Source organism: Panthera pardus, unplaced genomic scaffold (genome assembly GCF_024362965.1).
Source record: "Panthera pardus isolate Hobbes unplaced genomic scaffold, ASM2436296v1 HiC_scaffold_26, whole genome shotgun sequence".
NCBI lineage: Eukaryota > Metazoa > Chordata > Mammalia > Carnivora > Felidae > Panthera > Panthera pardus.
Window position 1 is genome coordinate 5,872,382 of NW_026526832.1, and position 20,258 is coordinate 5,892,639.

A 20,258-nucleotide genomic window follows, 5' to 3' on the forward strand; every position below is an offset into this window, starting at 1 on the left:
TCTGTGAGACACAGCCCCAGGGTCTGTGTCACCTGCTGCCACCTCCCAGATGTGCAGCTGGCTCTTGGGGCAGTGGAGACCCTATCCCATGACTTGATTCCCCCTCTTCTCTGCAGCTTCCACGTCCCCCCCCCCCCCCCACGCACCTTCCAGTACTGCCTGCCCCGCCCAGCCCCGCATGAATCAGAGCCCTGGGGCCTTAGCGGGGCTTTCCTTCAGCTCTTCCCCAACTGGATCTGACCACTTCCACCAGGGCTGGCAGGACTCAATCCCGGACCCAGCCAGGAGCACCCAGCCACCTGTGGTGGGAGAAGAAGGCCGTGATGGGCACTGGCCTGCCTTCCTGGCCCCACCAGGCTACCTGTTGGTCCCTGGGCAAGCCCTGAGCTCCCACATCTCCAGTCCTTCCCAGGGGCTGGCACCACCCCCCCTCCGACTCTCCAAGGTCCACTCACCTTTCACCCTCTGCACTCGCAGAGAGAAAGAGACACTGCTTTTCAAGTTCTTTGATGCTACGTCCACAGTACCCCTTTCACGCTCAGAGAGGTACTGAGGTGGGGGTGGATGGGTTTGCTGCATCACGCACCCCTCCCCCACCGTCCGCTGGAGCACACATCCCTTCTCTGTCCCCAGTACCCAGCCAAGATTGCTGAATGACGAGGGGGAGTGGCAGCCTGGCATCCACGGATGACCTCCACAGGAGCCTTTCTGAAGGTAGGGCCAATGATGGTGTCCCCGAGGGGTGCCCTTGGGAAGAGAGGCGGGGGGTGGGGGGGAAGTTGACCTCGCACCATCTTTTCCAAAGAGGGACAGCTGTCCCATCCCTAACTGTGAGAGCACAGCAAGAGACGTGCCACCTTAGTTGATCGCGCTGGAGCCACTTATCCGGGTCCGAGAGAGGACACTGGCCCCAGATTCTCCTGTGCCAGAGTTCCGCAGGGACGACGCCCAACTGGGCTTTGCACCCCAGCTTTCCCCAGTAGCCGCAGCCTTTCAAATCCCCTGAAACCCCACCCTGTGTGACCCAACCCCTTGACCTTCCCAGGCCCTTGAGCCACGCCCTCTATAATGTAAGGCCACCACCCTCTCCTCCATCACACCTCACCCGACAAAACCCCAACCCTGGTCAGACCTAAATCACCCCCCCCAGCTTTTACCCGAGCAGCTGCTCTTTCCGGTGCAAAACACTCACTGCATCCACTGGCCTCGCTTTAAAGTCAGGACCACACATCTCCAGACTTCCCTAGTGTGCTCACCTTTCCCACTCTTCAGAATCCGCATCCCTCTCCTCCTCCTCGCCACGCACGCCCTCCCCCACTCCAAGCTGTGACTTTGCCTCGGACTTAGAAGATGAAAGCCATTAGGCAGGAAGTCACCCCCACAAGCGCCTGCATCCGAGCTCCATCTCTGCTCCGAGGGCAAGTCCTGCGTGTGTGTCCCGAACCCTCTCCTATCCCCCAGGACTCTGCTCCTGCAATTATCACCCTCCACGGTCACTCCTCCCCTGCTACAGGGCCAGGCCCTGCCCTGGAAAGCCCTCTATGTCCTCTGTAGCTGCTGGCTTCTCAAGCTCTTTGCTGCACGGTCTCTAACCCCTCACATTCTCTCCTTGACCCTGTCCTCGGCTGAATCTACTGCTGGTGGGTCATTCGGGACTCATGCCCGAGTGTGTCCTCTTAATTTTCTCAGCAACATTTTAGACAACAGACTCTTGCCCCCCCCGGGGACACTGCAGGCCTGACTCCCTCCTTACCGCTCACCCCTTCCTTCTCAGCCCCCTCTTCTCCCCCAAAACTCCCAATCACCGATTCTCACGGAGAGTGGTTTTTGCCCCTTCTCCTCCAGGGACATTTGGCAATCTGGCACTTGAAGAGATTTCTCGATTGTCACAAGAGGAAGGGGGCGCTACTGGCACCTGGTGGGTAGTGGCCAAGGGCCCTGCTAAACACCTTACAACGTACAGGACAGCCCCCACGGCAATTATGACAGAAAACACTAGTAACGCGGAGACGGAGACACCCTGGCCTAAATGTCGCAGCACCCCCGTTCAGTCCTGGAGTCCCTTTTCTTCTGGCCCCAAACTCCTCTTGGTAGTTTCCTCTAGCTCCACAGCTCCCACCTAGAGGCTGAGGACTCCCCAAACTACATCTCCAGCCCTGAACTCCAGGCTCATTCAGCCCGCACACTCTCTCCTCTCCTGAGGTCTCGGTGCTGTATGTGGGACCCTCACGCCTGCGTCAGTCACAAGTGTGGTTGCCTCAACCTCCAAAACATACTCCAGAAGCATCCACTTCTGCCCATTTCCAGTCCCCATCACTCTGGTTTGTACAACTGTAGTTAGTGGCTTCCACCTGTTCTCCCTGCTTCCGGTCTATTTTCCACGGAGCATCCAGAGTGATTTTTTTAAAATCTTGGATCTTGCCCCTCCCCTACTTAGAACCCTCCAGTGGCTGCTCCCTGTTGCTCCTGGAATAAAACCATCCCTCACTCACCTTGCTCTGCCAACGTCCCCCATCCCACCTCATTTCACCCCTCCCATCACACCTTCCTTCTTTCTGCCTTAGGGACTTTGCACTGGCTATTTCCTTGGATTTTTTTGTTTACGAGATAGTCCCTCCTATCATTTGGGTCCCAGTTGAAATACCAACATAAAGGAATGCCCCCCCCAATCATTTAACAATCATAATCACTGTCCTTATTTATCTAATCACGGCCCATCCCTCTCCCACCCCCCAAATAACCTCCACAAGAATAGAAACCCTGCCTTGCCCACCATGTTAGTCCTGGTGCCTATAGCCGAGCCAGCCTGGCACGTAATACAACCGATTCTGTCCAATGAGTGAACAAATTGATGAGTGAGCCCACATAGGTATGTGCCTGGGGATTGAGGAATAGGCCACAGGCCAGGGTAACAGCCCAGGGCCCCGGCCACAGCACACCCCTCATGCCAGGGCTCCAGGGGCTGGACCCCAGGGGCAGGGTGGCGCCTGTGGAACAGGCCTGGAGAAGGGGAGCTGTAGTGATAGGTGGCTCCATGGGGGAAGGACAAGGGCAGCCTCATCCCTGATCACCCCCAAAGAAGAGGGCAAAACACTCTTCCCCTTGAGCCGCCGGGCTCAGCCAGCCCCACCCTCTGGAGAGCCCAAATTCTGAGACCGAAAGCCATATCCTAATGGAGGCTCATCACGGGCAGCCTCTAAGAACGGGGAGGGCCTCCTCGTGGTCACCAAGCACATCACCTGCTCTGACCTAGGGTGACCACTGAGAACCCCCAGCCCAGAACCAGAGGCCTGGCTCCACTACTTAGACCCAGAGATGCTAAGGCGGCCACACTCATTTCTCTGATAGGCTGGGGCACTACATTACATTCTCGATCTTTGCTTGGGAATCTCCCAGGGGAGCTGTCACCCTGCAAGGAGCACGTCACCCACTTTAAACTCAGACAGTCCTCCCCTCGTGTCTGGGGGGGGCAAGCAGAGGGACAGTGTTTCCCCCACCCGACAGTCCTCCCCTCGTGTCTGGGGGGGCAAGCAGAGGGACAGTGTTTCCCCCACCCGACGGTCCTTCCCTAAGGCTAATCCCTGAGACCAGGCCCCTGTTCAGTCTGAGAAAATCCCTGAACTCAAGACTGAAACCCAAGAGAGACTGAGGGCAGAGGCTCCAGGCTCCTGCAAGGGTGCCCCCCCTACCCCGACTCGGCCCAGGAGGCTGGCAAAGGCCAAGCTCTCCCCCAAACTCAAGCACAGCAAGCCTCAGCCCTGCGCTGCTGACCCTCTGCTTCCCCGCTCTCCACCCCAAGAAAGTGGGTGTAACCACCTGAGGGCCCCTCCCAGGTCAGTTGGCAAGGTTAAATGCACTCAGGCACAGCCCAGTACCTAGCTCCTGGAGCAAGTACCCAATTTTATTTTTGCCTTCCCCCAAAACATGTGAGGAACTTGGCCCCACGGGGCCAGGGCACAGGCCCCTACTTCCCTCCAGGCAGGGCTTCCTGGGGCTTCTGACAGTTCATAAGGATGGTGCCACTCCAGCTCTGGGGGTGTGTGGGGGGGTGCTCCTGGCCTGTCAGCCCATGTGGAGACCTTATTCATTCCTGGAACAACCCTCACACAGGAAGCAGGAGCCAGGAATAGGCATTTGCTGAAGGAAGATAAGCAGGGTGACCAGCCCCCTCCCCTACAGCCCCTTCACACCTTCCAGGGCCTCCTCTGGCCAAGTCCCTGTGTGGAAGGGAAGGGTTCTTAGAAAGCAGAGAAGGCTGGGAAGGAGCTTTGAGTCCTAGGTTCAAGGGCCTCACATTCTTGCTGAGTTTCCCCATTGTGCAGTGTTAGAGGGTGCCTCCAACCCTTCCTCGTCGCCCCATGGAGTGGCATCCCTGCCTCTAGAACCTTCCTGCACTGCAGGGGAGCAAGCTGAAAGCCTCCTGGGGAATAAGGCTGGAGGTTACAGCCGCAGGACAACACTCCTAGCACCCAGACATCAGGAACGGGAGACTTCTCCCACGAGCCATGGGCTCCCCTGCAAGTCCTGGCCCAAGGGAGAGACAGAGGCAGTACCTTAGCATGCTGGGAATGCTGTGACTCACCTACAGAATGATTCCCAGGGGACTTCAGGGCTGGAACCTGCCTCTGCCCCCCTTTCCAGACCCCTGGCCCTGGAGCCCTAGAGAATGTCACCTCCCCTTCCCAGCAGCCTCCAGGACTAGGGCAGAAGTTGAAAGCAGGCGGAACCAGGCAGCTCTTGACTGGCCTGCCTTCCCCGGATAAACCTAGAAGTCCCTTAGAAGCCCCTAGTCCCTAGAAGCCCTTAGGAGAACATATGGAGAAGAAAGGGGCAGAGGGAGAGTCCCAGGCCTCACACAGGGTAGCCAGATTGGGGCTGGAAGACAGGGTACTGCCTGGAGGGGACTAGGGGCTACTCTAGACGGAGATGCCCTTCCCGGTTGGGGACAGAAGCCACAGGCTCGACTTCTGCACATCCCCCTGAAAGGACTTTCAGGTACATGTGCTCCTGGGAGAGCTGCTCCCCAAAGCCTCCTGGATGGGTCCTGGCTGGTCTTCTGCTTCCGGAGAAGCAGTGAGTGGTACGGAGGGCACTTGGGCCAGCCAGGACCTCTCTAGAGCCAAACCAGGAATGCCTGCTCCAGGCCTGGAGTTGAGGGAGGAAGCTGGGGTCTGAAGCAGCCTTGCAGAGGCCCCCACACCCAACTTTCTCAGCGCAGGGAGCTTCCAGCTACGTGGGCTCTCTCCAGGCCCTGCAACAATGCGCTGGGCTCTAGCCTTGGAGCCACTGGGGTCGGGGCGCCCAGATTCTGCCGACAATGCCTTCAGAAGCTGCTGCAGGTATGGTCTAGAGGCAGGAGTAGGGCTCCTACCATCGCTGTGGGGCTGGAACCCTGAAGCAGGAAAGACAGGAGGTTATGGCCTGGAAACACAACAGGAAAATGTGTGGCCCAGCTGTAGAGAGCCAGAGTGACCTTCAGTTTCGTTCATACGGATAGCTCAGCTCATCGGAGATAACCTGCCTCGCCCCTGCTTAACGCTTTCAAGACCCAAATTCTCAACCCACACTTAAAGACAAGGACCACAGAACTCCTCAGTCACCACCACAAAGGCCCTCGGGCTCTCTTCCATGGTCTCCCACTCATACCCCCGAGCTGCTGATGGTCAAGCCACCAGATAGCTGAGGGCGGAAAGCACTGCAGCCCTCGCCATTCCGACACCTCCTGGGGTCCTCTGTACTGAGGGACACCCTGCTCTCACCACCCCATGTCTGAAGCCTCCTATAGAACTTTTCCTGGACTTGCAACCACCTGCCAAACCCAGAGCATCAGGAGGACATTACTGAGCCCTGTCAGGCCCATGTCCTTAGTGAGACAGGCCCTCTTTGCTCTTGCCTGCCTCTCCTGGACCACCGTTGCCACCCACTGCTTTGTAAACCTCTTCATCTTAAGCCCAAGTTATCTGGCCAGGCCTCTCCACCCTCTCAGTGCTGCCTCTCACCCATCACCCCTGCCCAGGCGCTGAAGGCTTCATGATGAGCCCACCCTTCCATCAACAGACCCTGACCGGGGGGGGGGGGGGGGGGGGGGGCGCCTGGGTGGCTCAGTCGGTTGAGCATCCGACCTCGGCCCAGGTCATGATCTCACAGTCTGTGGGTTTGAGTCCCGCATCAGGCTCTGGGCTGACAGCTTGCTCAGAGCCTGCAGCCTGCTTCAGATTTTGTGTCTCCTTCTCTCTATCTGCCCCTCCCCCGCTCATGCTCGGTCTCTCAAAAATAAATAAATGTTAAAAAGAAAAATTAAAAAAAAAAAAAAACAGATACTGACAAAATCAGAGCTGATCGGCTTCAAACGGTGACTCTTCTCCCCCTGGTCCCATTGATCTCACAGTTCATTCCCTGCTCCCCACCAGACCTGGTCAGTACCAGAAACCATCACTGCAGACGTCTGGGTTCCTGGCAGCCCACGCCTATATTTCCAGCTCGCTTGTTTAAATATCACAACGATCTAGCCCCTTGAGCGTAGGGACTCCGAGGTCTTCCTGCTTACAAGCTCCTCACTTCCAGACCGTTCTCCTCATCTGACTTGGGCTCCACACGCTTCACTGCAATTACACCTCAAGCACCGTCCCCTCTGTCACACCTGCCCACAAAACCCCAGTCCTGGAGAACCAAGTCACCAACCTATGCCATGCCTCCACCTGGCTGCCCCAGCACCACCCACAGCCCTGCAGGGTATCTCTAGCTGGTTTCTTCTCCTGCAGCCCAGTCGGCAACATCACACCCTTTCCCTTCACATCCATCCCCTTCTCCCCAGCCTCGAGGCTGGTGACTTCATGTCATTCTCTGTGACCAAAGCCCTCAGAAGTGCATGAATCTGCACCTCAAGACCCACATGCAAATTTAGGTCTGCACCTGTCTTCCTTCTCATTAGGACCAACGAAGCTCAGACATATCCTTGGAGACCTATCCACCAAGGGCATCTCCTACCCAAATGTTCTAGATATGCATCCTTCTGCCCTCTGAATCCAACCTTTCTCTTTCTCCATTGGGTTATTTCAGCATCCAAGCATGCTTGAATGTCTGCCATCATGGTAAACCTTCCCTAGACCCACAGCCCCTTCCAGCCACTTCCCAATTTCATTTCTCCTAATAGTCCAACCTCAACAATAGTTACCCACAAAGCTCTTGCCACATTATCTATACTTACTAACTTCAAAAAGTATGCAATATTTGATATTATGTATGGGAAAGAATAGTCTAAGAAATGGTGCTAGACGGGCACCCGGGTGGCTCAGTTGGTTAAGCATCCAACTTCAGCTCAGGTCATGTTCTCATGATTTGTGAGTTTGAGTCCCACATTGGACTCTCCACTCTCAGCACAGAGCCTACTTCTGTCTCCCTCTCCCCCCCCCCCACCGACTTGTGCATGCTCTCTAAAAAATAAATAAATGACAAAAAAAAATAGTGCTAGAACTGGGTAGCAAAAGTCACATGCAAAAGATTTAGGATTAAATCTTCATGAACTTGGCTTAGGCAAAGGCTACTCAGATAGGACACCAAAACCACAGTAAAAGAACAGGTAAATCGGACCCCATCAAAATTAAAAATGTTTGCATTCAAAGGACACCATCAACCTAGAGAATGTGAGAAAATATTTGCAAATGATAGGTCTGATAAGGGACATGTATCTAGAATGCACAAAGAACACTTTCAACTCAGCAATAGAAAGATAACCCAAATGAAAAACAGGTAAAAGGATCAAAACCCACTTCTTTGAAGATATGCAGATGGCCAATCATCTGTATGCAGTGCAAATCAAAATGCCAATGAGCTGCCATTTCATACCCACTGAGGATAGAAATAAAAGGATAGATAATAGCTAGTGTTGGCAAGGGCATGGAGAAGTTGGAACCTTCGTACGCTGCTTGTGAGCGTGAAAAATGATACAACCAATTCGGAAAACAATTTAGCAATTCAATCTGGAGTTACCCTAGGACCCAGCCATCTACTCGTAAGCATATATCCAAAGGAAAAGACATAGGTTCACATAAGTTCCTGTAAACAAACATTCGTGGTAACGTGAATCATAACAGCCAGAAAGTTGAAGTAACCCAGACGTCCTTCAACTGACGAACGGACAAAACGTAGCTCATCCATCCAAGTTGGAGTGTCATTTGACAGTAAGAGAATGAAGTGTTTCTATAGGTTGCAAGATGGATGAGCTTTGAAAACATGAAGTAAAAGAAGCCAGTCACAAAAGATCACGCATCCTAGAATTCCATTTACGTAAAATTTCCAGACTAGGCAACCCTAGAGAGAGCATAGAGCCATGGTTACCTCGGGGGGTGCTCATGTGCCACTTACTGGTTATGTGACATTGGCCAAGTCAATTAAACCCTCTAAAAAATAAAAAAAGAATAAAAAAAAAAAAAAAAGAAGTCAAACTGTTTACCAAAGTGGCTGTAACAATTTATACTCCTGTCCACAGGGTATGGACAGGACATTACTCCATTTCCTTATTAGTATCGGGTATTATCAAGTTTTTAGATTTCTGCCAATTTAAGGGGTAAAAAAGCGGTAACATTGTGGTCTTCACTTGCCATTTCCTCAGTTATGAATAAGGTTGATGGTCTTGTGTTTATTTCCCATTTGGTTTTTTTCCCCCCATTAGGTCTCTTGCCCTTTTTCCTGCTTTGTATTTTGCTCAGCATGTGTTTATCTATATTATTATATATTAATATGTAATATATATCATGTATTTTAGATACAGTTATGGGTTGCAAGAGTTCTGATTTGTAACCTGTATTTTCACTCTGTCTTGATAAGTAGCTATTATGTCATTACAGAAGTAGTAGTTATTATATAGTATATTAGAGTAGTTACTAATGTAGTTGGATTTATGAATCTTTGCAGTTTTATGGTTTGCTTTGTGTCTCATTTAAGAGCCTGGGGGGCTCAGTCAGGTAAGCGTCCAACTTCGACTCAGGTCACGATCCCACGGTTCGTGAGTTCGAGCCCCACGTCAGGCTCTGTGCAGACAGCTCAGAGCCTGGAGCCTGCTTCGGATTCTGTGTCTCCCTCTCTCTCTGTCCCTCCCCCACTTGCACTCGCTGTCTCAAAAATAAACATTAAAAAAAAAAAGAAATTCTGTTTCTATACATCTACCTTTTAACATCCTTTTGCTTCCAATAATTTAATAGGTTTGGTTGCTTTCAATGTAGATAATCATCGTCTGTGAATAGTGACAGTTTTGCCTCCTTCCCAATACTCAGATTTTTAATTTTTTTTTCTTGCCATACTACAATGGCTAAGACCTTCACTACAGTATTGAATAGATGGGACAACAGTGGAAAAAAACCTGTTTTGGTCCTGAGTTTAGTGCTTTAACATTAAAAATGATTTTTGCTCTGGGTTTTTGGAAGATACTCATGTTAGGGTTAAGAAAGGGACCTCTATTCCTAAGGGTTCTTAATCCTACGTGATCATTTTCACATATTTTGTTTTACATGTCTTGTGGTAACCCCAGTGATTTTGTCCTGCAGCCTCAGTCCCCCACTTCACCCTCATTGACACCACCTCAATATAGGATCCTTCCAATTTCTCAAGTCACTCACCTCTCCCACGGGGACTTTGGCCACTTGGGCTGCAGTCATAAAGCCTGAGGACCCGTGTGATGTCCGAGGTGCTCAGGTTCCATCGCTGGCCAATGTGGACACTGGGAGCCCAGAGCGGTGTGATGGTGGGCAGCCCACGCCGGCTGAAGGCAAGCCTGAAACCCAGTAGGTGGGGACCTGAATCCAGATCACAGCGGGGGCTGGCTGGGCAGTGTAGAAGGAAGGAACGTAGAAAAGGAAAGGGGGTCCTCACCTCCCATAGTGCATCACTGATGAGTAGTCATAGGGCACCAGCATGTTGCTGCTCCGAGATTTGATGAAGTTGATTTCAAAGCCTGGGAAAAACAGAAACCAAAACCAACAAAACTTGGTGATAAGAGAAGAAGGCAGGGAAGGGAGGGGTGGGGTGATAGGGGCCTTCGAGGTACTTGTACCCTACCTGAGCTGACAGATCTAAAACTACAGCCAGATGTGCCCCCCTCCCAGTACCAACCAGTCCCTGGTCCCCATCTCCTTGGTGCTTTCACTGCCAACTCCTGTCTTCCCCGCGATGGGTCCAGACCAGCACTAGCTGATGTGGAAGCACAGGGACCTCACAGCTTCCTAGAGCTCACTCTGCTTCTGTCCCCTGTCAAGCTCACCAGTGTGCATCTACCTTTACAGAACAGCTCCCGCTAAGTCAGATGCTATGCAGGGTCTCTGATGCCCCCTACCCGCGAGATAGAGTACCTACCCTTCAACCCAGCTTTAGAGACCCACTCGCCCATCACCTGCTGTTGGGCTCCCACTCCCCAGCAGGTCACCTTGTTCTTCCTGCCTCAGGCTAGCAGCACCCATCCCCCAGGTTCAAGTGAAACACTCCCCCGCTGGCTAGAGCGCCATTTCCCCCATCAGTTGGGTCCCCCAGGCCTGAGAGGGACAAGATTCCCTCCCCCAGCCGCTGTCCTGCCCTTCACAGTGAGCCTCTGAATAAACAGCCATACCCTGGGTATTTGCTCTCCCAACACCCCCCAGGCCCCGCCAGCCTCTTCCACAACCTGCCATACCAGCCTCTAGAGCACACTTACCTCTTCCTTTTAAAAACCCTTAAGATATTAAACAGTTTTGAACTGGCAACATATTCATCTGGTTTAAAAGTCAAAAAAACAAAAGTGACACAAAAACAGATACTCAGATCAATGGAACAGAAGAGAGAACCCAGAAATGCACCCACAAACATATGGCCAACTCATCTTTGATAAAGCAGGAAAGAATATCCAATGGAATAAAGACAGCCTCTTCAGCAAGTGGTGCTGGGAAAACTGGACAGCGACATGCAGAAGAATGAACCTGGACCACTTTCTTACACCATACACAAAAATAAACTGAAAATGGATGAAAGACCTCAATGTAAGACAGGAAGCCATCAAAATCCTCAAGGAGAAAGCAGGCAAAAACCCCTTTGACCTCGGCCGCAGCAACTTCTTACTCAACACGTCTCCAGAGGCAAGGGAAACAAACAAAAATGAACTATTGGGACCTTGTCAAAATAAAAAGCTTCTGCACAGCAAAGGAAACAATCAGCAAAACTAAAAGGTAACTAATGGAATGGTAGAACATATTTGCAAACGACATATCAGATAAAGGGTTAGTATCCAAAATCTACAGAGAACTTATCAAACACCCCAAAAAACAGATAATCCAGTGAAGAAATGGGCAAAAGACATGAATAGACACTTCTCCAAAGAAGACATCCAGATGTTCGACACATGAAAAAATGCTCGACATTACTCATCATCAGGGAAATACAAATCAAAAACCCCAATGAGATACCACTTCACACCTGTGAGAATGGCTAACATTAACAACTCGGGTGACAACAGATGTTGGCGAGGATGCAGAGAAAGAGGATCTCTTTTGCATTGTTGGTGGAAATGCAAGCTGATGCAGCCACTCTGGAAAACACTATGGTGATTCCTCAAAAAATTAAAAAGAACTACTCTACGACCCAGCAATTACACTACTAGGTATTTATCCAAGGGATACAGGTGTGCTGTTTCGAAGGGACATATGCACCCCAATGTCTATAGCAGCACTATCAACAATAGCCAAAGTATGGAAAGAGCCCAAATGTCCATCAATGGATGAATGGATAAAGATGTGGTGTATATATACAATGGAGTATTACTCAGCAATCACAAAGAAGGAAATCTTGACATTTGCAGCTACATGAATGGAACTGGAGGGTATTATGCTAAGCGAAATTAGTCAGAGAAAGACAAATATCATAATACTTCACTCATATGAGGACTCTAAGATACAAAACAGACGGACATAAGGGAAGGGAAGCAAAAATATAAAAAGAGGGAGGAGGACAAAACAGAAGAGACTCATAAATATGGAGAACAAACTGAGGGTTGCTGGAGGGGTTTTGGGAGGGGGGATGGGCTAAATGGGTAAGGGGCACTAAGGAATCTACTCCTGAAATCATTTTTGCACCATGTGCTAACTTGGATGTAAATTATAAAAAAATAAAATGGATTAAAAAAATAAAAGTCAAAAAAAAAAATGTTGAGCTATGTGATAAACCTCCCCCTCTATCTTCCTCCCAAGTTCCCAGCTCCCCACCCCCAATTACAGTTATTAGTTTGTATATCTTAGTTTGTTCTACACATATCAACTAATACAAATGTATTCTCATTTTTCTTCATCCTTTAGAATTTTTTTTTATTATTTGGGGGGAGGGGGGCGAGAGGGGGGTGAGAGGGGAATCTTAACCAGGCTCCACGCTCAGCACGGAGTCCTATATGGGGCACAATCTTACAACCCTGGGATCATGACCTGAGCTGAAATCAAGAGTCGAATGCTCAACTGACTGAGCTACCCAGGCACCCCTCATTTCTCTCCATTCTTAAACAATTTTTCCCCACTAGAGTACCTGGTGTCTTAACCTGTTTTATGGTTAAGAAAACCACTGTTGAGTTTGAGTGTCGTTGGTTTTCTAATTCATTAACTTCTGTCTTTAATTTCATTCCCTCCTGCTTTCCTTTATTTTATAAATTGGACTTAAAAAAATAGAAAAAAATAAGTATTTAATTTTTTCTATTTTTATTGATAAGAATTTAAGTCTACACAATTTCCCTGAACACTGCTTTAGCTGTGAATGATTAGTTCTAATGTGTTATGATTTGTTTTTTTTAAGAACTCCTGCAATTTAACCTTGGAACTAAAAGAAAGGATTATTGTTGTTTTTTTAGACTTGAACTTCCAAGTATAAGAAGTTTTCAGTTTTGATTTGTTATTTTCTACTCTGCATTTTACATCACCAACAAAACACTTGAATTAACTTTTTCAAATTTGATATTTTTCTATCATATGGTAAGTTTTCGCAAGTATTCCATGAGCACTTGGAAGGATTATAGTCTCTGTTTTCAGGGTACAGTCACTATCATCACCCCCTTCCTTAGACTAAGCTCTGATCTCAAGCTTCATCCCTCCTCTCATTATCAGGTGCTACCCAAGTCTCCCCCAGAACACCCTTTCTCTGGGGCTCCATGAATGCGGATCTCTTGAGCAGCAGCCCCCTGCCTACTTGACCTGGCTCCCTCCACAACAGCGGAAGTGCTCATGCCACAAGTTCTCCACTTACAGGAAGCCTTTGAACCCTTCCCCTTTTATACCCATTCCTCTAGACCAAACCCCTTATCATGTATCTCCTCTGCTTCCCTCTTTCATGAAGGGATTGTCTCTACTCTTCTCGTTCCCTGAATCAGGCTCTCCCCCCAACAAGGGTGGGATCCCACCATTACGGGGGTCAGATGGCCAGCACACAGCTCCTGCTCACCAGCATCCGACACAGTGGCCCACTCCCAGACCAGCCTCGGCTTTGCCCCTGCCACCTGTCAGGACATGGCCCCCCTGTGCTTCCTCTGTCCCGCAGGCCCATTGGTGCCCATCTCACAAGGGCGGAGCCTCCTGCGTCTGGCAGATGGAAGGCTCGGGGCCCGGAGCAGCAGTATCTGGACCACCTCCAGGTCTCAAAGAGAAGCAGGAGCCCCACCTTCCCAATGGTGGACACGCAGGTGGTAGGAAAGATGGATAACCTCTTCTAAAGTGGCAGGCAACTCTTCAGGCCCTGGCCAGAGGCTGCCCTCTCGCCCCGAGACCCCCAGGTCCAGCGTGGGCTGTGCACGATTTGCCTTACCTGGAAGGATCTCATTCCAGTTGACACGGATATAGTGGTCCCGGTCAGCCCGTGAGTGCTCATGCCAGAAGCCCAGTACGTGCATGAGCTCATGCAGGACAATGCCTGGGCCCTTCTGGAGACATGTAGTTGCCAGGGATACCACCTGCATCCCTCCACTGCGTCCCACGCTGGAGAAACACCTGCAGGGCCAGGAGAGGACACTGGGTAGACACTAGCCCAGAGATCCAGAGCAGACCCAGGCCCCTTCCCCCTCCTCCCATGTCCTGGGATGAATGACCGTCAACAGGTAGTCTCCATCCTGGATTCTAGTCCCAGGTTTGCAATTCCCAAGCCCCTTCACCACTTGGGCATCCGTGAAATGGGTACACTGGAACTCATTACCAACCCGAGGTACAGGGAAGATGTAGACATGAATAGGAGCACAGATACCGGAAGCGGCTCATTGAATGAGCATCCCCATCCAGGGTCCCCAAGTCAAAGTTTTCACACATGATCTTAGGTCTCTAACAAGCTAGGAAATGGGTATTGCCGTTATCCCTGCTTCCACAGAGAAGGCAGGGGAGCCTCGCAAGATAAGGCACTTGCCTGGCGTTGGGTGGTTCCTACACTCTGAAACCCAGATCCAAGGCCAGGTGTCTCCCATGAAAGCTGTCCCCATTCACCAGACCATGAAGTCTCCCCAGAGGAGGGTTTTGTAAGGGACATCAAGCACCTGATTCCCCTCCTTCTCCACCTTCTGCCTTGGGTATTTGTAGGTCTAACTCCCACAGGGCAGACCACTCAAGGGGGGGTGGGTGGGCTTTGGATCTGGGAAGACAGGCCCCCAAATAGGTTTTAGAGAATGGCCTAGTTAAAGCCAGGCTGAAGGCAGAAGAAAGCCGAGGAACTCCCCCTGCACATGCGCGCTTATGCATGGATACGCACGCCCCCAGGAGTACTTACCCAGACATGGGGACGATGGAAATGAAGTCTCTCTGGCCCTGGTAGGCAACAAACCTGACGCATGTGAAGCGTTCAAACTCGGCAAATGCCTTTAGGAAGATGTCGCGGCTGGCTTTATCTGGGGAGGCAACACCCCGGCTGAACCTCCCACCAAGACCCCAGAGCCCCTGTGACCCGTTGGGAGTCCGCGTGCAGGGTGAGCACAGAGCTTCAAATCCCTCTTCCAAAATGGAAGGTCAAGAAAGGGGAGGGGTGCCTGGGTGGCTCAGTCGGTTAAGCGTCCGACTTCGGCTCAGGTCATGATCTCTCAGTTTGCAAGTTCGTGCCCTGCGTCGGGCTCTGTGCCGACAGCTCAGAGCCTGGAGCCTGCTTCGGATTCTGTCTCCCCCCTCTCTCTCTCTTCCCCTCCCCCACTCATACTTTTGTTTTCTCAAAAATAAAAATTAAGAAAAAAAAAAGGGGGTAGCCTGGGGCTCAGGGAGGAGGTAGAGAAAGCTGGGTCCCAGACAGGCCCCAGCTCTGTGACCTTAGGTAGGTCCCTGTCCTCTGGACTGGTCTTGAAATGGGTCAGCTAGTCCTTGGCTGTCCCCCCATCAGCTCTTCTGGGGTTTTGGCCCTCCCAGCTCAGGAGGCTCACGGGAATAAAAGGGCTTCTTGTGGAAAGGCTTTTTGGTGGTATCCGTGAGGAGAGGCAGAGGGAAGAAACCCAGAGAGGAGCCCAGGCTGCACAGGGAGGAAGGGGTCGGGGCCGGAGGGAGGCCCACGGCTCCCAGGACCCAGAGCACGTGCTTACTCACCGTATCTGCTGGAGATCAGGAAGGGGACCTCCACAACCTCCCCATTCTTGGGCCACTTGTTGCTGGTAGTTGAGAACAGCCGCAAGGGACTCTGAAGAGAGAGGGCACTTTAGGGACCCCTGGGGAGTCCTGGGGTAGGACTAGACCCCTGGGATAGGACTAGACCCCTGGGATAGGACTAGCCTAGCATCTTGCCCCCAATGGTGCCAAATCTCAGGCCATAAGAACCCTAAAGATGTGAGAAGCAGGACACAGGTCCAGGAGGGTGAGGAGGACATCAGAAACAGGACAGAGCGCTGGGAGATGTGGGGGCCCGCTAGGTGAGCCGTGGTGACTACCACCACCCTTTGTGCCACACAACAGAACTTGTTACCGATTGTATCCAACAGAAAAACAAAACTGCTTGTTCCCAACGAGGCTGACGAGGCATCCCAGCTCCCCAGGGGGGCCTAGTTCCAAAGAGCTCAAGGGCCCACCAGCAGCCCCATCCTTCCAGAAACACAGCGGTCAGCCGAACATCCCTGAATGTTAGGGCTCAAGCTAAGGCAACACCTCTGGCCTCAGCAGCTCCTCTTTCCACTCTTCCAGCAACCAAAACCGTTGGAGGCACGGGCTTCACGGAAGCCCAGCAGGTCCTGCCCCACTGGCTACCACAGGCTTCGCCGGATTCCGCTCTTACCCTGGCCTCACTGAATAACCGGAAACAGGGGCCTCACCCCACCCCCAGGGCTCCCACCCAGCCCCAGCCTTTGACTCTGCAGCCCAGCCTCACGCTGTGCCCTCAGTGGGCGGTCACCAAACCCCAGAAGGGTATTGCTGTCACCAGGTCGCAGTTCTGGTCTGGGCACCTCTGCCTCCCAGTCTCCTGAAACATGGCTCTGTTCCCCTGAACACCGTGCATTCTCGGCTCCCTGGCAAAGTCACCCCAGTTCCCACCCAGCCTTCTCTCTGATTCCACCCCTCACCTCCCACCGGGATGGGGTCCCTGCCTTACCTCCCCAAACCGTGGCCACCACCCCGGTGTTCATGACCACCACCGCCCTACGGCCCCACCAGCCCCTCTGCCGATCTGTGCTCATCTCTTCCTTCATTCCAGTACTTTCTGAGCACCCCCCCTGGGCACAGTACCAAGCTGGATCTTGAGGGCTCAAATGCCCTCCTTCAGGAAGCCCTCCGAGGCCGATTGCTGTTACCACTGTAGAAGTTACCCTCCCTCCTTTTCCCTTCAGTCTGGCTAATTGTGGAACATTCACTGTGACTTTAGCAAGAAGGGGGGCGGGAGGGGGGGGGTCTATCAAGCTACGAGCGACAGAGACAGGTCCTTCACACGTCACACCCCCATGACACCAGAGGCTGGGCTCGAAGGCCTCCAACAAGATCGTGAAGTTATTTACACAGATGTGTATGCTTGCTCACCGGCCTGAGGATGTCCCCCTCGAGGAGGAAGCTGCTCTCTGGGGTTTCCTCTGGGATGAGCCCTGGGAAGGAAGGGAAGGAGTGTGTGAGCCCATGCCCCCCAGAATCCAGACTCTAAGGACAGGCCCCAGAAGCAACCCCAAAGTCTGTCCTTCCTGACTCTGAAGCTGGAGCTTCCCTGGGCCCCCGAGGCTGTGTGGCCTCAGGCTAGTCACACGGCCCCTCTGAGTCTCCCGTCTACATAATATATATGGCCCCTCGGCCCAGTCACATCTCTCCCTTGCTCAAACACGGCCCAGAGCACCTGCCACCCACACGCCTCCCTCTGCATTTGAGCCTCTCTGCTAATCAGAAGCAGACTTTTTCTCCAGCTGTCTCCTTCACCCCCCTCTCCAGCACAGGCCATACTCTAGGAACATGCCCTGGACCCCCCCCCGTCCTACCTCATCCCCCCTCTAATGCCCGCCGATTGGTAGGATATTCAGGACCCTTTCGGGGACAAGTGAAATTCCAGCTCACACCACCACAGAAGGGAGGGAAGTCTGGATCCGGTTGAGTCTGCCTCCCCCCGCCCCCCCCCCCCCATCTCAGCTAGTCTCTGCTTCTGTCTCCAGCCTCCGTTTCTGCCACAGCCCCGTGAGGAGTCTTAGAGGAGGGTCTGGCACCCTGGCGATACCTTAGGTCAGGTTCCCTAGAAGCAGAGCCTGGGCTGGGGAGGCACCCGCAAGCGATTTACTGAGGGGTGCTGGGGAACACCCCGACTCCGCCGGGGTGCAGCCCCAGTCTGATCCCACAGGAGCTCTGGACCCCAAATGGCACCACAGATTTGTTCCACTTTGAGGCAGGGGACTGACCCGTGGCCCACAGGAGTCACGGCGGGCCGCCTTGGGCAGGGGAGGGAGTGGCTTCCCAAGCATCCCTGGCAGAGGGCCTTCAGCTGCAAGGCCTTAGTGGCCCACATTCCCGGCAGCTGGGGCTGGGGTGTGCTTCCCGGTAAAGGGCCTCTCGGATAGCAGTTGGGCTCCAGCAGCCCGAGCTGAGAGTATCCATGGCAGCCCAAAATCAATGCCAGGGAAGCCTCAGATGGGTTCTGGCTACCCCCAGACCGGTCACAGTTACCAAAAGGTCGCACGCTGCCCTGAGGCTCCGTAGCTCCGGGGCTCCAAGTCGGTTCAGACCACAGGGTAGCCGCCACGTTCGGGAGATCCCCATCCCTCCAAATTCACCCCCCGTCCCCCCGACACTTCGGCTCCAACACCTGAATTCCAGTATTCCCCCCACCCCCGCAGCTTCATTCCAGGTTATCTATACATTCTCTTTAATTTTTTTTTTTTAAATGTTCATTTGTTTTTGAGAGAGACACACACACATACAGAGTGCAAGTGGGAGACAGAGAAAGAGGGAGACACAGAACCTGAGGCAGGCTCCGTGCTGACACGGGGCTCGAACTCACGAACCACGAGATCATGACCTGAGCTGAAGTCGGATGCTTAACCAACTGAGCCACCCAGGCGCCCCTAGATGTTCCCTTTCTTCAGCGGGGATCCCCAGACAGGAAGGCCATGGGCCTCATGCCTCTTTGTGTTTATAGCCCAGCTCATACCCTCACACCTGCAGCCTATCCTGCACCAGGTGGCTGACATCTTTTCGAACATCCGCTGATGACTTAGTTTAACACCAGCCGGAGCATCTGAAGACCCACGTTTTTATCGGGACATTTTTAAAAACGTAGGCTTTCCTGGGGCGCCTGGGTGGCTCAGTCGGTTAAGCGGCCGACTTCGGCTCAGGTCATGATCTTGCGGTCCGTGAGTTCGAGCCCCGCGTCGGGCTCTGGGCTGATGGCTCAGAGCCTGGAGCCTGTTTCAGATTCTGTGTCTCCCTCTCTCTCTGACCCTCCCCTGTTCATGCTCTGTCTCTCCCTGTCTCAAAAATAAATAAAACGTTAAAAAAAAAAAAAAGTAGGCTTTCCTCCCTTCTTATAAAAGCAACGATCTCATGGAAAAGATACAGAAATACAGACTTTTCAAGAGTTGCCCATAGACCAAGGAACTGCTACTCACCCAGAGCCCAGTAAGCTGGCACAGTTCCAGCTCGTTCTGCTCATCCGCGTGTTCTGCGTGGTTTTCACCACACTACATGGACAATTTCGAAGTCCCTCCACCCCACAAGAAGACACAGCGCCCTCACCTTGGTTAATCGCAGGGATGTCCTTGTCCCAGGATGTCTGGGTCCCCTCAGGGTTCAGGCCCTCCGAGAAGCTGGTTCCACAGGCTTCTGAGCAGCTGGAGGCTGAGGGTGCTCCTAGGATCAAACCTGGCCCAGACGGGCACACACCCATGATGCCCGAAGTGCCCTCATTGGCGAGAGAGGACAACAGGGCCTGGGGGGTGGGGGCTGGGTAGTATCAGACCACAACGGCCAGGCCCTTCGCGAAGGCAGACCCCCAGAAAGTAGTCCTGGGAGACTGCCTGGCCTCCCCTCAGTCCAAGCTGATGGCAAGGCCTAGACAACTTGGAGGAAGAAGCTCCTTTAAGGGGACCAACACTGGGTTCCAAAAAGCAGCCCCAGGCTCTGAATAGCTGTGTATATGAGATAGGGGAGGAAGCAAAAGAGAGAGGCGGGACCAGACCTCAGGCTCTAACACTGAAAGTGAGCCCGGGCTAGCTGCCCCGACCCCATGCCTCCCTTCTCAGCCCAGGCCTCTGGAAATCAGACTCAGATCGAGCAAGCCTAGCATGACCAGCAAAACAAGGATGCCTGAGGGCCACACCTGCTACCTCCTGCCAGGCAGGCCCTCTGCTTTCAGGATCTTCAGGATGCCTCCCCTTGGTGCCCCCTAGGAACTGATTTCTGGGAACATCCCTGGAGAGCCCATTTTCTGAGCCATTCAGATACCTGCAGGCTCCAGCCACACCCTTCTCGCCTCTACTCAGCACTCTGCAGGCTAGCAGCCCACTTACCTGGCAAAGAGACCAGACCCAGCACCCAAGGCCAGAGGCCTCCCATATTCATGCTATGGTGGCCCCCCGCGGGCCCTGCAGCAAGCTGGAGCACAGCACGACTCCCAGGCTAGGACAAGCCAGCCACTCCCACCCCCACTCCCACGCTTAAATAGCTGCGTCTCCAGCCCCCACCTGCAGCCTTGCCCCAACCAACTCCACCTGCTGCCCTACCCACTCCTACCTGTGTCCCCCACCCCCAGCCCAGGCCGAGCCTTCTGGACCCTAGTCAACCCTTCCCAGCCTGGCTGAAGTGGGCAAGAAGGCAAGAATCCAGGCACAAAGCGCCCTGCAGGGAGGGAGG

General features: G+C 52.8%; 1 protein-coding gene across 1 annotated transcript; it reads right to left on the reverse strand.

Annotated features, from left to right (window-relative positions):
* Window positions 1-4,902: 4,902 nt before the first annotated feature.
* On the reverse strand, window positions 4,903-20,033 carry ASTL (astacin like metalloendopeptidase). Its single transcript, XM_019446093.2, has 9 exons — window positions 19,916-20,033; window positions 19,143-19,268; window positions 16,956-17,017; window positions 15,540-15,630; window positions 14,743-14,860; window positions 13,798-13,979; window positions 9,868-9,949; window positions 9,615-9,769; window positions 4,903-5,392 (listed from the first exon to the last, which is right to left on the reverse strand). The coding sequence occupies exons 1-9, from the start codon at window positions 19,965-19,967 to the stop codon at window positions 4,992-4,994; spliced, it is 1,269 nt and encodes a 422-aa protein (XP_019301638.1). The 5' UTR covers window positions 19,968-20,033; the 3' UTR covers window positions 4,903-4,991.
* Window positions 20,034-20,258: the final 225 nt, after the last annotated feature.

What these genes read in the sequence shown, in the direction of transcription:
- ASTL (XM_019446093.2), bottom strand. Translation starts at nt 19,967, where the DNA reads ATGAATATGGGAGGCCTCTGGCCTTGGGTGCTGGGTCTGGTCTCTTTG. An exon ending in CCTGATCTCCAGCAGATACG is followed by an intron (nt 14,861 to 15,539) that starts GTGAGTAAGCAC and finishes TTGCCTCCCCAG; the next exon opens with ATAAAGCCAGCCGCGACATC. An exon ending in CCAAAGTCCCCGTGGGAGAG is followed by an intron (nt 5,393 to 9,614) that starts GTGAGTGACTTG and finishes TTCCTGCTTCAG; the next exon opens with GGTTCCAGCCCCACAGCGAT.